The sequence below is a fragment of the Sorex araneus genome, chromosome X (genome assembly GCF_027595985.1).
Source record: "Sorex araneus isolate mSorAra2 chromosome X, mSorAra2.pri, whole genome shotgun sequence".
Lineage (NCBI taxonomy): Eukaryota > Metazoa > Chordata > Mammalia > Eulipotyphla > Soricidae > Sorex > Sorex araneus.
In genome coordinates, this window is record NC_073313.1 from 50,111,677 (window position 1) to 50,128,282 (window position 16,606).

Sequence of the window (16,606 nt, forward strand, 5' to 3'; positions counted from 1 at the left end):
ATTATAACCTCTCAAAGGGAAGAGAAATAACACTTCCTAATGGCAATAGGTCATGCATATTAAATGTCAAGGATCACAAAAACTCTGGTTTTCAGATGTATTTTGAAATAAGCTTTGGCCTGATATCAGTACCCTGCAGGTGTTTGAAAAATGAAAACGTGTCTCCTCATCATGAAACTTTGAAAAGAGAGGTCAGATTGGGTACTATACATGCCAGTATATACTATACTAATCAGGCTCAACTGACAAAGTTCATTATTCCAAAAGATAAATAGGTGATCACATTATAATTACAAATATATTGCAGGTATTTCCAATGAACAGAAAGATACTGGTTTTGTTTATCTTCTTTTAACTTAAGCCAGAACCTGTCACACTTACACAATAATTGCAGCTTCAGACATGCCTCTTCCCCACCATGAGACATTTGTTGCATATTCTGTTATGATTTCCTACTGCTGGCTTTTTCAGACAGTGACTTCATAGAATTTTTCTCCATTATGAATTTTCTGGTGTTTAATGAGATTTGATCTGCCAGTGAAGGCCTTCTGACATTCTGTACAAGCATAGGGTTTCTTTCCTGTATGAATTATCTGATGCATGCTTAGTGTTGCTTTCTGGATAAAAGTTTTCCCACAATTATTGCACTCATATTGTCTCTCTCCTGTATGAGATTTCTGATGGACAGAAAGACGTGACTTCCAGGTGAAGGCTTTTCCACAGTCACTGCATTTATAAGGTTTTTCTCTAGTATGGATTTTCTGGTATGTTAAGAGATTTGATCTATCAGTGAATGCCTTTCCACACTCGGCACATACACTAGTTTTCTCTCCTGTGTGAATTTTTTGATGCACACAGAGTTGGGATTTTTTAGTAAAGCATCTCCCACAGTCATTGCATTCATAAGGCTTCTCTCCAGTATGAATTCTATGATGTGCAATGAAGTGTGACTTCTCGATGAAGGCCATACCACAGTCAGGACACAAGTAAGGTTTCTCTCCTGTATGGATTCTCTGATGCACTCTTAGTGTTGATTTCTGGATGAAAGCTTTCTTTCATTCACTGCATTCATAGTCTCTCTCCAATATGAGATCTTTGATGTATTTTGAGGCGTGACTTCCATATAAAGGCTTTCCCACAGCAGTTGCACTTATAGGGTTTCTCTCCACTATGAGTTTTCTGGTGTTTAATCAGATTCGACTGATGAGTAAAAGCCTTCCCACACTCAGAACACATATAGGGCTTCTCTCCAGTGTGAGTTTTCTGATGAGTGGTGAGATTTTTCCTATGAGTGAAGACCTTTCCACACTCTGTACATATATAAAGTTTTTCTCCTGTGTGAATCCTTCGATGCACATGGAGTTGCAATTTCTTAGTAAATGATTTCCCATAGTCATTGCATTCCTATGGTTTTTCTCCCGTATGAATTCTCTGATGTGTATTGAAATGTGATTTCTGAATTAAGGCCTTTCCACACTCATTGCACGCATAGGGTTTTTCTCCTGTGTGAATTCTCTGATGCATTCTCAGTGCTGATTTTCTTGTGAAAGCTTTCCCACATTCACTGCATACATAATGTTTCTCTCCAGTATGGGTTTTCTGGTGTATATTGAGGTCTGCATTCTGGGAGAAGCTTCGACCACATTCAGTACATTCATAAGGCTTTTATCCTGTATGGATTCTCATATGTCTGAAGAGATATGATCTGTGGAAAAAGGCTTTCCCACACTCACTGCATTTGTAAGGTTTCTGCCCGGTATGAACTGTCTGATGTGTACTGAGGTTTGACTGGAGAGTAAAAGCCTTTCCACATTGAGTGCATATATAGGGTTTCTTTACTGTATAAATACTCTGAGACACACCTATTTGTGGTTTCTCAGTGATGTCCTCATTTTTGTTGCACTCATGGGAATTTTCTCCAGCAAGTTCTCTCTGATGCTCAAAGATAGGTGATTTCTGGATGAAATCCTTTTCAGTACAAACATAGAGTTTCTCTCTAGTATGAATTTTTGGATGGTGAATGAAAACTTGTTTGTGGCCAGGAATTTTTTCACATTTATTAAGTTCACAGAAATTTACTCCTGTATTCGGATTTTCATTCTTAGTAGAGGAAGAGCTATAGGCAAAATTGTTACCATTTCCAAAACTCTTATGAAGGTTCTTTGTTGCATTGCTTCTAGTATGACTACGCAAGTTTAACATATGTGTCAAATTCTTTTCATATGTTTCACAGTTATGGAGTATTCTAGTTGAAGGAACAAGTTCGGTACTCACATGAATTATTTTTTCAGTGTTTTTATAGTCATAGTCCCTCTCTGTAATCAATCCTTTCATATGGCTTGAGTTATTCTGATTTTTCTGATATATCTTCAGTTGATCACTATGTTGCCATGATTCTTCTAAAATGAAACATAAGGAATCTTCTCTTATGGACTGAATAAATTTTTCAAAGTTAAATGAAACTTCTCCAGAAATTCTCTGTTGTTGAGTTTTCCCAACAACATCTAAAAAGAAAATGGAAATGGCACAGAGAACAATTAGAGAATAGAGGGTATATACGGTTCAGGCAGGATGAACACAGAGTAATTGGAAGAGTTCCCATGGCAATGATAACAAGAAAAGTAACACTGTATTATAACAAAATTACATAAACCATAAAACATAGGACATGAAAAACAATTATGTACCATTTATGATGCACCAGACAATGTTCAAAGCTCACTTAACCTCTTCTAAACCCTAATTTGTAGTTACCAGACTAAATCATGTTTTTTATATGGAAAAACAGGATCTCAGAGAAGTTCTGTAACTTAATAAAGGTCTAAATAGTTGAATGAGTGGAAGATAATGGGATTTGAACTATGTGATCATTATCTACTACTTAGGTGGTCTGGATAGTGAGTGCTGTAACTAAAGAAATTGATGTCTGTTAAAGGGGAACCTGGCATGGAAAAATGTTTCAGATTGTATGTCTTCATTAAACTCTTAGGGGGAGTGGATAGATAGTCCACTGCATAGGGTGCTTGCTTTGCAAGCTGACCAGGGTTCAATCCTTGGCACCCCATATGGTTCCCCAAGCATCACCAAGTCCTGAGTGCAGAACCAGGAGTAATCCCTGAGCATCACAGGGTGTGGCTCAAAACAAACAAAATATCTATATCATTTTTCATAGGGATTGAACCAGACAGCATTCCCACCAACAGTGCATAAAAGTTCTATTATCGTCACATCCCATCTAACACTGATTAATTCCATTTGCTTTCTTTGTGCTGTTCTCACTAGTGTGAGATATTTCATTATTGTCTTGATTTGTATTTCCCTGGTAATAAGTGATAAGCACTTTTTCATGCACCAATTGTCCATCTGTCTGTCTTCAGAGAAGTGTCTGCTAATTTCCTCTCCCCATTTTATGGAGTTTTTGAATTTTGTATCTTTATTAAATACTTTATATATCTTGCCTATTAACCAACATGCAACATGTGTTCAGTGTAAATATTTTCTACCATTCAGTTGGGTGTCTTTTAGTTTCAGGCTGTATTTCTTTAATCAGAACGATTTTAAGGAGAACAACATTGAAGTTTATTACTTCAAATATATTATATATCACTACACTGAGACTATTGGAATGACAGTCTAAATATAGATAGATAGATCTGGAATAGAACAAAAACTGGATTAGAATAAAGAATACAGAAAGAGAACTATTCACATACCAGCTGATTTTCAGCAAAGGTGCCAGGCATTTGAGAAATGATAGTTTTTTTTGAACAAATGAATCTAGAATTATTGTATAGTAATAATTCAACAAAATAAAATTCTATCTGTATCCTAGATTAAAAAAATACAAAACCTCACAAAATGAATCACAAAACTAAATGTAAAACCTATTTTTGTGACCTCACATTAGTTAAGGATTTCTTGATATAACATCAAAAGCAAAATCCATGAAATAATGAAACAGAAAAATCAGACTTGCCAAAATAAAAAACTTCTCTTAAAAAGTATTTATAAGAAAAATAGAGAAATTTTGCAAAACATATATTGGATAGTGTGCATACACTACATAAAGAACTTTCAAAACTCAATAATAATTAAACAAAGTTTTAGGGGCTGAGGGTATAGCTCAGTAGTTGAGCATTTACTTTGCATGTGTAAAACCCTGGGCTTAATCCAATTGTTGGAAATAATTACCCTAAGTAAAAATCCCAATGTTGGGATATTACCCTGAGTCAAATGGTTTAGAATTTAGAATGCAAAGAGTTTGCAAATATGCACCCAGAAAAGAACAGAATAGATAACAAGCAAGCAAATATGCACCCAGAATAGTATAAACAATTTAGAGTCCTTTAGATGCCTGTTATTTGCCTATGTAAAATACCCTAGCCTCTGCTCTTTAAGTATCTATTGAATATTGATGTACTAAATGTCCTTAATGCTTCTGTCAACTGAAACAATTGCTCATGTACTGGGAGCCTAGGTGGGAGAACCATATCGAGATCATATTGAATAAATGGCCTGTCTGTGAGGTCACTGATGGCTGCTCAGGTGGCCCTAAAGCTTGGACAATCCATGTGTGTTTGTTAGTCTCTTCATGTGTTTGTTTGCCTCATTCTCTGCAACCAGCCTTGCTTGGCAGGATTCAGGGCATCTCAGAACCACAAAAAAGGAAAATTGAAAACACTTTTTTTTTGCTTTTGGATCACACTCGACGATGCTCAGGGTTTACTCCTGGCTCTGCACTCAGGATTTACACCTGGAGCTGCTCGGGGGACCATATGGGATGCTGGGAATCGAACCAGGGTCAGCCATGTGCAAAGCAAACGCCATACCCAACATGCTAATTGCTCAAGCACCGAAAACACTTTCTAAAAGAAAAGTGAACAAGAGATTGTTCAAATTTTTTTCTTATGGAAAACTGAACAAAGGATATCATGCTAAGTGAAGTAAGTAAGAAAGACATGAATACATACAGAATGATCTCTCTCATGTGGGACTTAAAAATATGCAGGAAGATTGTAACTAAGGGCCCTAGGCAACACAATGGGAGAATTGATCCACATAACTGAGTCTGGAGAAGGTTGAAAGGGAGGGTTCTGAGATCCTTGGGGGAGGGAGGTAAGTAAACTAATGTTAGAGTTTTGTACATGGGAAATCATCATTAATAATATTGTAAATCACAGTACTTCAGTAAATAAAAATGTGCATACTCCCCACCACCAATATCCCTGGTATACCCCCCTTTCCCACCCTCCCTTTCAAGGACATTGGCTTCTCCTAGAAAAATTGAGATTTACTTCCACACTCCCCAGATGTCTGTGACATACCCATTTACCTGAAGAATTCTGACATGGGGTTTCCCCCTCCAACATCCATAGCCCATCTCTCTGCTCCAACATGAAGATGATCTCTGGTTTGGGAACTTGGTACCCTGTTAACATGACAAGATGCCGGATTAGTTCCAGCTAATTGAGTTTCAGGGATACTTAAGTGACATTTCTCATTTGCTCCTCAGAAGAGGAATCACATTTTACTGAGGATGTAACTGTAATCAGATGTGGAATAGAACTGAAGAATATCAAGCAAATTAAGGACAAGATCATCACATACATCTGATGTCCCAGAGTACTCAACAGCTGAGAATGGAAATAGCTTCATTGAGACTCCTGGCAGATGAACAGGGCAACTGTGCTTACCCATGGAGAGCAGGTGGCTATAGTTCTCCAGTGTCACATCCCGATACAGGCACCTCTGAGTAGAGTCCAGTAGCTTCCACTCATCCTTGCTAAAGTGCACAGTCACATCCTCGAATGACAGTGACACCTGTAACAACAAAAATCCTATTCAAGATGGCCTGATCAGCACTGGGGATTGAGCAAAGACAAACAAGATGTTATTTTCAATGCTTTTTACCATAATATATTATGCAGCATCTTTCAATTATTACCTATTTTTTGTATTTTATTTTGTGGGGAGAAAAGAGACTAATATCTTGACATTTAATGTATACTACATTTATTCATCTATCATTTTTTACAGAAGCGAGGAACAAAATGAGCCCTCTCTAAATGCTTTACTTAATAAAGAACCAAATACATTTACCAATAAATTATTAGCAGATGACATGATAAAACACATAGAAGATCCAAAAGAATCTACTAAAAAGTCTAGAAACAATAAGAAAATACAGCCAATATAGTAAAGTAGTCAGCTACAAAGTCAATACATACAAATATGACACACTTCTTTTTTTCAACAATATTTATATACCCATGCTTATTACAGTTTGCTCACGGTAACTAAGTTATGGTAACAACCTACATGTCTATTGTGAGTGTAAAGAAAACATGATATACACATACATTACAGCACAATTAGCTTTAAAATGGAGGAAATCTCTCCGCAGCTGCACAAGTGTGAATCCAGACCAAGAAAACCTCTTTCGGCATGGGCAACTCCTCGCAGAATGTCTCCAGCCTGAGAACTAAGCCTCGGCCCCGTGCCCGCCCAGGAGGGGAAAGGTATTTCTCTCTCTAGCCTCTTTCTCTCTGGGGATGAAGGGTGCGGTGTCCGCCATATTAAGACGACCACAGATTGGGTTTTCAAGCCTGCAATGATCCAGTATCTGGAAGAAATCTCCCTGGACTTTGTGTCAAAGTACAGAAATTCAAAACCGCGCGGCCGCAACCTTATTTGTCTTCACAGTAGGTCTGAATCTAGTGGGGTACTCCTAACAACAATAGTGAGGTTTGTGTTGAAATATTGAATGTAACCAAAGAAAACAGAATGTAAAATGAAACTTATCAGTTACAAGGTAGGTGGTGGGGGGCGGGATGGGAGGTGTATTGTGTGGGTTTTTTTTTTTTTGGTGGTGGTATATGGGCACTGGTGAAGGGATGGTTGTTTAAGCATTGTATAACTGAGACCTAAGCCTGAAAGCATTGTAATCTTTCACACGGTGATTTAATAAAATAAAATTTTTATTTAAAAAAATTAAAAAAATAAAATGGAGGAAATGATGCCATTTGTTATAAGAAAATAGACTCTGAAGTAGTCATAGGAAGATAAATATTGTAATATTTCAGTCATTTTAGATTTCTAAATTAGTCTCATTCTAAAAACAGTGCCTAAACTGGTGGTCCTCAGTGCAAGGCAAAAAAAAAGAAAAATAGAAAACTATTTTCAATAGATATCAAAGTACAGTTATGCACTGTAGCACTGTAGCACTGCCGTTCCATTGTTCATCAATTTGCTTGAGTGTGCACTAGAAACGTCTCCATTGTGAGACTTGTTACTTTTTTTTGGGCATATCAAATATGCCATGGGTAGCTTGCCAGTCTCTGCCGTATGGGCAGGATACTCTCGGTAGCTTGCTGGGCTGCTCTCCAAGAGGGATGGAGGAATCGAACCTGGGTCAGCCACGTGCTAGGCAAATGCCCTACCTGCTGAGTGCTATCGCTCCTGTCCACAGTTATGCAGAATGAATAAATTATTCTGCCCAGTATTGTATCTATTTTTTAAAATTTAATCACAAATAACTAGAAGAGAAGGCAACCAAAGAATCTATCACATGCAATATAGTGTTTAAAAACATCAGTTGTCTAGGCACCAACTTAACAACAACAACAAAAAGTGAGGGACCTATATTACAAAAGCTATAAATCATTTAAGAAAGAAATTGAAGACCTTAGCGAATGGAAAAAATATTCCATGCCCATGGATTTCCAAAAAATATATTGTCAAAATAATAATTCTACCTAAATTATTGTATAGATTCAATGCAATCCACATCCAAATTCAGACATTCTTTAAGGACAGAACAGTCAATAATAAAGTTTTATGAAATTACAAAACACCCTGAATAGCAAAAGCCATGTGGAAAGTAAGAAACTGGGAAGTATCTCATTACTGAACTTGAATCTATACTGTAAAGCTATAGAGATTTAAAAACAACAACAACATGGTATTGAAATAAGAATAGCACCTCTGACCAATGATTTAGAATCAAGTATCCAAAGACAAAGCCTGGAGATGGAGGGGGTAGGGGTATAGGGTCATTGTAAAGTGGGTAGGGCACTTGCATTGCTGTGGCTGACCTGGGTTCAATCCCAGGCAATCCATATGGTCCTCTGAGCCTGCCAGGAGTGATCCCTGAGTGCAGAGCTATGTGTCATCCCTTAGCACCACTGACTGTGGCCCCAAAACAAAACAAAGCCAAAATAAACAAAACACAAATTCCCATATCTATGGTCCACTAATTTTATTACATGAAATGGAGTAAAGATAGTCTCCTCAACAAATGGTGATGGGAAAACTGGACAATCACGTATAAAAAAATAAAACTAGATCCATATCTCATATCTTATAAAAGGTCAATCCAAAGTTGCTCAAGGACCTTGAGGTACAAAAAGAATCCAAAAAATACATCAAGGGAAATATTGGCAGGATGCAAAATACTCCAATATTTGAACTTCATATGTGTTTTCAGTGACATGATTCCAGTGGAAAATTCAACAGAATAAAAAACTAAATGTGATTTTATCAAATTAAAATACTTCTGGATGCAAAAAACACACAGGCAAACACTGAGATACTCAACTGATTGAAGAAAATATTTGCATTCAACACATGAGATAAAAGGTTGATATTATGCCCATCTGGAATATGTGCATGTGTGACAGACGATGCTTAAAAATGTTCAATCTGTTCAAATATCCAAGAATATTCAAGGAAGAAGTATTAAGAATACAAGTAGGGGTCAATAAAAAAGCTCAAGCTCAAGGGGTTGGAGAGTATGCCTGGCATTCATGAGTCCCTGAGTTCTATACCTGGTGCTGGGGGCCACCAGGGCTATGTCTAGCAGTGCACTACTGGGCCCAAATGGCACTGCATGATTGATTAGCACTGATGGATCTGTCAAATCTGCACCATGATGACATCACTGGGAGTGTTCCTTAGGCCCCTAGACACTGCTTGGGAGGCTCTCCAAAATAATATTTCATAGGCTGGAGTGATAATACAGGGGTTAAGATGCTTGACATGCAGCTAACCCTAGCTGGAATCCTAACACTGCATATGGTTGCCAGAGCACCACCATGAAAGAACTCTGAACAGAGTCGGGAGTAAGTCCTGAGCACAGACATCTGTGGCCAACAACTGCCCTCCCAAATATTTCATGATTCAAAGTTAAAAATAACTAAGGAGCTGGGTTCATGAAGTGGAGCAAGGAAAGGCTCTTTAACAAATGGTTTTTGAAAACTGGAAAAACATGCAAAACAATGGAAATTTATCTTTATCTCACAACATATACAAAATTTAATTCAAAGTTGATTAAAGAACATTGGTGGTGAGAAATGTACACTGGTGAAGGGATGGGTGTTGAAACATTGTCTGACTGAAACCCAATCATGAACAACTTTGTAATTGTGTATCTCATGGTGGTTAAGTTAAAAAATAAATCAAAAGAATTTTTCAAAGAGTGGATTAAAGACCTCTAAATTAGAGCAAAATCTATACAGTATATCAAGGAAAATACAGGCAGAACTCTCCAGGATTTGGAACTCAAAGATTTTTGATATTTTTATTCCATTGCAAATATAACAAAAATAAATAAGGGGAGAGGGGCTACATAAAATTGAAAAGGCTTTTATGGCAAAATAAATTTGGATAAAAATTAAAATATACTATATCAAATGGCAGAAGTTATTTGCACGTAATACATAAGATAAAGGGCTAACATACAAAATGTTTAAAACACTCACAAAGAAACCAATAACCCCATCAAAAATAGGGAGAGGATATGAACAGACACTTCCACGAAGAGGACATATGGATAGCTAATACACAATACACAAATATATAAAAAACTGTTCAGGGAAATGCAAATCAAAACAATAATAAAGCATCATCTCACACCACTGAGAATGGCATATATCAAAAAGACTGGAAATAACTAGTGTTGGCAAGGATATGGTGTTAAAGGTATTTTCATTCATGTTGGTGGGAATATTCTCTGTTTCAGCTTATATGGAAAACAATAAATATGGATATTTATTTTAAAATGTAAAAGCATAGCTCCTATATGACTCATTGATTTCCACTTTTGGCATCTAAACCCCAAATACAAAAACATTAATTCAAAAAGATAGATGCACACACATGTTCATTTCAATGCTTAGTATGATAGCCAGGATATGGAATCTACTTGAATGTCCAATTACATGAATGCATAAAAGTGTTGTCATACATATACTACATATATACAATAGAAACTATATAGTATATATAAATATTAATATATATCACATATAATACTATATATTCAATAGAATTATATGAAACCACAAGAAAAAAATAAAATTGTGCAGTTTGTGGCAACATGAATGGAACTGGAGGGTATTATGTTGATTGAAATAAGATAGAGGGAGAAGGACAAGTACCAAGTACCAGCTGATCTTACTCATCTGTGGTATAAAGAGAAACAAATCAGTGGTATAGGCAATGTCAACTGATAACAAACTATGGGCACCTTATTACAAAACTGATAATACCAGATTAGGGGAGAGTAGGAATGAATGATGAGGTGAACTGAAGGTTATATAAGAGCATGGGCAGATGGTATTGTGTATTAGATTATTACTAGGGTAATAAGGTGAGGTAACTCTATACAGCAAAACCATAAATGCCAATACTCGCATAAACATATAAATTAAACTATAATAATTGTTAGAAGACAGTGGGTACTTTCATGATGATACAATGGCTATGTACACTAGAACCAAAAACATTAATATTGTTGAAACCATGTTTCCTAAACTATAATTAAAAAGTTTAAAATTAACATTTAAAAGTCAGTGTTCAAGATGACTGGCTAAAGAAACTCTGGTACATCTAAACAATGGAATACTATGCAGCTATTGGAAAAGATGAAGTCATGAAACTTGCATATAGATGGATCAACATGGAAAGTATCATGTTAAGCGAAATGAGTCAGAAAGAGAGGCCCGACACAGAAAAATTGCACTCATTTGTGTAATATAAAGTAACAGAATGGGAGACTAATACCCAAGATTATTAAAGATAAGTGCTGGGAGGATTACTCAAAAGCTTAGAAGCTGGTCTCACATACTGGGGGGAAAGGCAGTTCAGTTAGAGAAGGGATCACCAAGTAAATGGTGCTAGAGGATCCGCTCGGGATGATAGATGCACCCTGAAAGCAGACTATAGACCGAACATGATGATGGCAACTTAATACCTCTATTGCAAACCACAACACCCAAAAGGAGAGAGAGAAGCAAAAGGGAATGCCCTGCCACAGAGGCGGGGTGGGGGAAGGGGGAACGAGGTGGGGATGGTGGGATGGATGCTGAGACCGTTGGTGGTGGAAAATGGGCACTGGTGGAGGGATGAATACTTGACTATTACATGACTGAAATGTAAGCATGGAGGTTTGTAAGTCTGTAATTGTACCTCATGGTAATTCAGTAATAAAAAAAACACAGATACACACACACAAAAAAACAAAAAAAATAAAATAAATAGTGATTCGGAAAAAAAGTCAGTGTTCAACATAAGAGGAACAGTTCCTACTATCTTTGTTGAAAGCTATTAAGCCTATTTTCTTAATTACTTCGATCTGCTAGATATATAGCTACTTTGTTATAAATAAGCACAGTTTATATATTCATTATATTATTTATATATATTTATCATCTGAATAAATATAGTTAATTTGATCTTATTTCTAAATATATACCCCACTAATACAGAAAGTAGACTGAGTTTCTTTGCTAGGGAAGTCTGGGAGAAAACCCTAGTGAACACATTACCTATGAAAAATTAAATTAAAAAATACCAATAGGTGGTGAAAATTGTGCACTGCTGAAGGGATGGGTGCTGGAATGTTGTATGACTGAAACACAATCATGAACAACTTTGTAACTGTATATCTTATAGTGATTTGATATTTGTTTAAATGGCATAAATCTAAAAAATATGCCAGTGGTACCAAAACAGAGTAGACACAGTTCTCCATAACTTTTCCTGCTAGGTATAGATTAAAACCCTGGACATTGGATGCATGTAAAACAAAAGTAAAAAGATTCTGTCTGTGAGAAAGAAGATAGCATTTTGACTAGAGGCTTCAGAATCTGAAGAATGACATAGCAGTGTCATAGCTCAGATTTCCTTTTGCCCTAGATATCCTGCACTAACTGCTGGAGAAGCTGGCAACCCAGAATGCCAACTGGCACAGATAAAAATAGCCCCAAGAAAGCCTGCTATCTCTTGCCAAAGTACAGAAAAGAGGCCAAGTGGCAAGAGGAAAGAGTTTAGAAAATAACTGAACACTCTAGCCAAATATTACAGAAAATAACTGCAGTCCCTCCACTCCCATTCCCAGCAACAGAGGTTGAAAGGGGACCCAAGATTTTTTCCCCTATCTAAAGTGAAGATACCTCTCCTTCACAGAGGCGATTTAGGCTATAAGGCCATTTTCAACTTCCACTCCCACCCAGGAACAAGTTGCCCTTCTCCCTCCCTACCAGTGTGGTGTGGCAGTCCGGTGGAGTCTGAAATTCCAACCCCAAAGAGCAGCCACAATGTGCTCGTTCCCCTCTAAAGGGTCAAAGGAGGCCATGTGGGAGAACTTGAATGTCCACCTTCACCTGACAGTAGAAGGAGAGTCACTTTTTCTAGCAGAATTGCATCATCATATAAGAGTTAAACTCAAATTTTAAATTACCAGAGTTTCATACTCCCCAGGATGTTTGGAACAGAATCAAAAATCAGGCATCATACAAAGAAGGAAAATCTCAAGTGAAATAAAAAAAGACAATGAGTACATTCATAATACTGAGATGATACAGATGTTAGAATTATCTGACAAGGATGTTAAAGTAATCATCATGAAATGTTTCAAAATATATAAAAGAAATGCAAAAGCAGATATTCTCAGCAAGTAATAAATATATAAATAACCAGAGATACTGTAACTGAAAATATAATAACAAAAAATATTCTGTTGTTTGTTTGGGAGCAAAAAGAAAACCCTCAATGGATGATGAGTTAATAGCAGAATAGAGAGGACAGAGAAAGAATCAGAGAACGTGAAAATAGAATAGAACAGAAATAAAATTAGAAGGTCTGAGAGATAACTCAAAGGGTTGGAGCACATGCTGAAGCCCTGGATTTGATCTCCAACACTCCATAGATCCCTGACGCCATGAAGCACCCAGCCCACAAAAAAACATTGATTGAAAAAAAGTGAGCAGAACATCAGGACCTGTAAAATGACGATATAAGATCTGTTATTCATGTCATAGGAAGTTAAGGCGAAAGTGTTTTGTTTGAAAAAGTACTCAAAAATAATATTGAAAAATTCTCAAGAGGCAAAAAAAGATCACTATAGATATTTAAGAAGCAGATAAAACTCCAAAACAATAAATCAAACAAATCTATTCCAAGTTGAGTACCTGTGCCTGGACTTTCCTGCTGTTCACTCAGATATTTAGAGTTGCTATCACTGACATGCTACCTATCCCCACAAACATGCTGCTCCTTCCCAGGTAAGGACCTGAGCTGAACTTCCTGGGACCCTGGTGCCTGCCCTCCTCCTCACCCATGACCTCCTCCCATCTAAGGAAGCAGCTGTAGGTCCAGAACTTATGAAAAAGTGGAGGAACTCACTTGCACTAATGAATAAGAAAAACCCTGGAAATAACCCAAGCTAAGATCTCCCAATGAATATTTCAAAGTCACAGTGATCAGACTACTTACTGAATTAAAGAAAACAATAGAGAGCTACAAGGCAAAATAAAATATGGGATATTGCCAACAGAAATTGCTGACCTGAAGAACACAGTGAAAGAACTAAAGACAAGATGATAGAAGCTGAGAAATGATTCAGAGAACTACAAGACATGATGGTTGTCTGAAAGAAACAAAAGAAAGGAGAGGGTCAGAGCGATAGTATAGGGGTTAGGACATTTGTTTTGCACACATCTGACCCAGGTTTGATGTCGGCATACCACATGGTACCCTGAGCCTTGATCCCTGTGTGCAGAACCAGAAGCAAGCCCTGAACACTGCTGGGTGTGCTCTCACCCCCCCCCCAAAAAAAAGAAAGAAGAAATAAAACATCAGACAGCTATGTGATAGACTAAGGCATTTACCTTGCAAGAAGCCAACCCAGGTTTGATTCTGGAATATCGCATACGGTCTCCCAGCACCTCCAGGAATGATTCTGGAGTGCAGAACCAGGAATAACCCCAGAGCCAGGGCCAGAGCGTCAGTGGGTATAGCCCCAAAACAAAAAAAGGTGGGAGGAGCAGGTACAGGCCATACTTAAATCACACAAATAGACTTTAATATAAAAGAGTAATGTAAGACAGAGATGGGCATTACATAATGATCAAAGTATCTATATACCAAGAAGACTTAAACATTGATTTATACACCAAATGAGATATCATCAAAACAGGTAAAAATACAAGCAGACCTGAAGGAAAAATATTAACAGCAACACAATAGTAGTATAAGGTCTTAATAACATACTCTCACCATTAGATAGCTCAACCTGAGAATCATTAAAGAGCAATCTCAAAAGATGAAATAGATATTATTAGATAATCTATAGGTTTTTTCATCCCCAAATATTGAGTTAATATTACTCTCTAGTGCTCATTGATTACTAAGAATGTACCACATGGGCCCAAGCAATAATACAGGGGGTAGAACACTTGCTTTGAAGGTGACCAACCTGGGATTTGCTCCTCATACCTGCCAATTTGGTCCCTCGAACTGCCAGGTGTAATCCTTGAATGCAGAGCCAGAAGTAAGCCCCGAGAACCACTGGATGTGGCCCCAAAACAAACAAAATAATTTACTACATTCTAGGACACAAAGAAGTCTCCATAAAATCATGAAAATAGAATTCATATCATGCACACTATCAAATCATAACACTCTGAAATTGGAAGAGCACTTGGAAAAATTCAAACACTTAGAGTATTTTGGGGGGTGGTTACACCCAAAAATACTTAGAGTATTTTGGGGGGGTGGGTATACCTGGCAGTACTTAGGGCTTATTCTTGGTTCTGTGCTCAATGATCGCTCCTGAAGCAGCTCAAGGGCAAAGATGGGGTGCCATATATTGAACCCATGTTGGTCACGTACAAGGTAAATGCCCTACCAACTGAAGCTGATCAGCACACTAAAGAACAGCCCCTGAATCAAAGACAAAATTAAAAGGCACAAAGATTCCTTGATACAAATGAGAATGACACAAAATTTCAAAACTTATGGGACACAGAAAAACTGTACTAGGATGGAAGTTCATAACATTACAGGCATTCATTGGCAAACAAAAACAGGTGAAAATAAACAACCTAACTTTACAACTCAAGAAACAAGAAGAAAAACAAAAGTAACCCAAAGTAAATGCAAGGGATATAAATAATTAAAATTAGATTGGAAAGCAATAACATGTAAATAAAAAACAATGCAAATGATCAATGAAACCAAGAGTTGTTTTTTTAAACACTCAACAACATAGGCAATTATTGCTAGACTCATAAAGAAAAAAGAAAAAGAAAACTCTGGTGTAAATAGCAGAAATGAACAGGAAGAAATAACAATAACTCAGAAATACACTGTAGCACTGTCATCCCGTTGTTCATCATTTGCTCAAGCAGGCACCAGTAATGTGAGACTTGTTGTTACTGTTTTTGGCATATCAAATACGCCACGGGGAGCTTGCCAGGCTCTGCCCTGTGGGTGGGATACTCTCGGTAGCTTGCTGGGCTCTCCAGAGGGATGGAGGAATCGAACCGGGTTGGCTGTGTGCAAAGCAAACACCATACCCGCTGTGCTATCACTCCAGTCCATAGTCACTGTAGAGAGGAATGAATTTACTATGCAACCTCTGGTAGTTTTATTATTTAAGTAAGGCAGCATGAAGAGCACACACGATTTTTTCCGTTTCTCATTTCAGCAAGAAGCTGAGAAGAGTGAGTTCACTATGTATCTGGGGTGATGTTTGTGAGAAATACAATAGATCAGAAATCTTACTATGAACAACTTTACACCACTACATTGGAAGAAATAGATAAATTTCTAGAGTCTACAACCTCCTGTAAATGAGTCGGAAGGAAGTAAAAATGTTGAATAGAATCAAGAAGTTAAGACAGTTACCACTAAAATCTTTCCCAAGAATAAAAGTGTGGGGTTAGAGAAATAGTATAGGGGTGAGGTGCTTACCCTGCAGACAGCTGACCCAGGTTAAATCCCTAGCACCATATATGGTCCCCTAAGCTCTGCTGTGAGTGATCTCTAATCAAGAAGTCAGGAATAAGCCCTGACACTGTCTGGGTATGGCCCCAAAACCAAATAGAAGAATGAGGAGAAGAGAAAAAGATAGCTAGAGTAAAAAATTGCGAGAGAAAAACTAGTCTTAGTGGGGCAGAATGATAGTACAGTGGGTAGGGCGTTTACCTCGCACATGGCCAACCTGGGTTGATCTATGGCACCACAGATGGTCCTCTGAGTTCATCCAGCAGTGATTCCTGAGCAGAGTCAGGAGTAATCCCTGAGAACAGATGGGTATGTCCGA

At 37.5% G+C, this 16,606-nt stretch overlaps 1 protein-coding gene across 1 annotated transcript in view; it reads right to left on the reverse strand.

Moving 5' to 3' along the window:
- Nucleotides 1-269: 269 nt before the first annotated feature.
- ZNF41 (zinc finger protein 41) overlaps nt 270-16,606 on the reverse strand; it is a 196,643-nt gene continuing 180,306 nt past the window's right edge. Inside the window, 4 exon segments of the mRNA XM_055121075.1 lie at nt 270-1,074; nt 1,076-2,504; nt 5,321-5,428; nt 5,694-5,820. Of these exon segments, the coding sequence (XP_054977050.1) occupies nt 468-1,074; nt 1,076-2,504; nt 5,321-5,428; nt 5,694-5,820 (2,271 nt within the window). The 3' untranslated portion in view covers nt 270-467.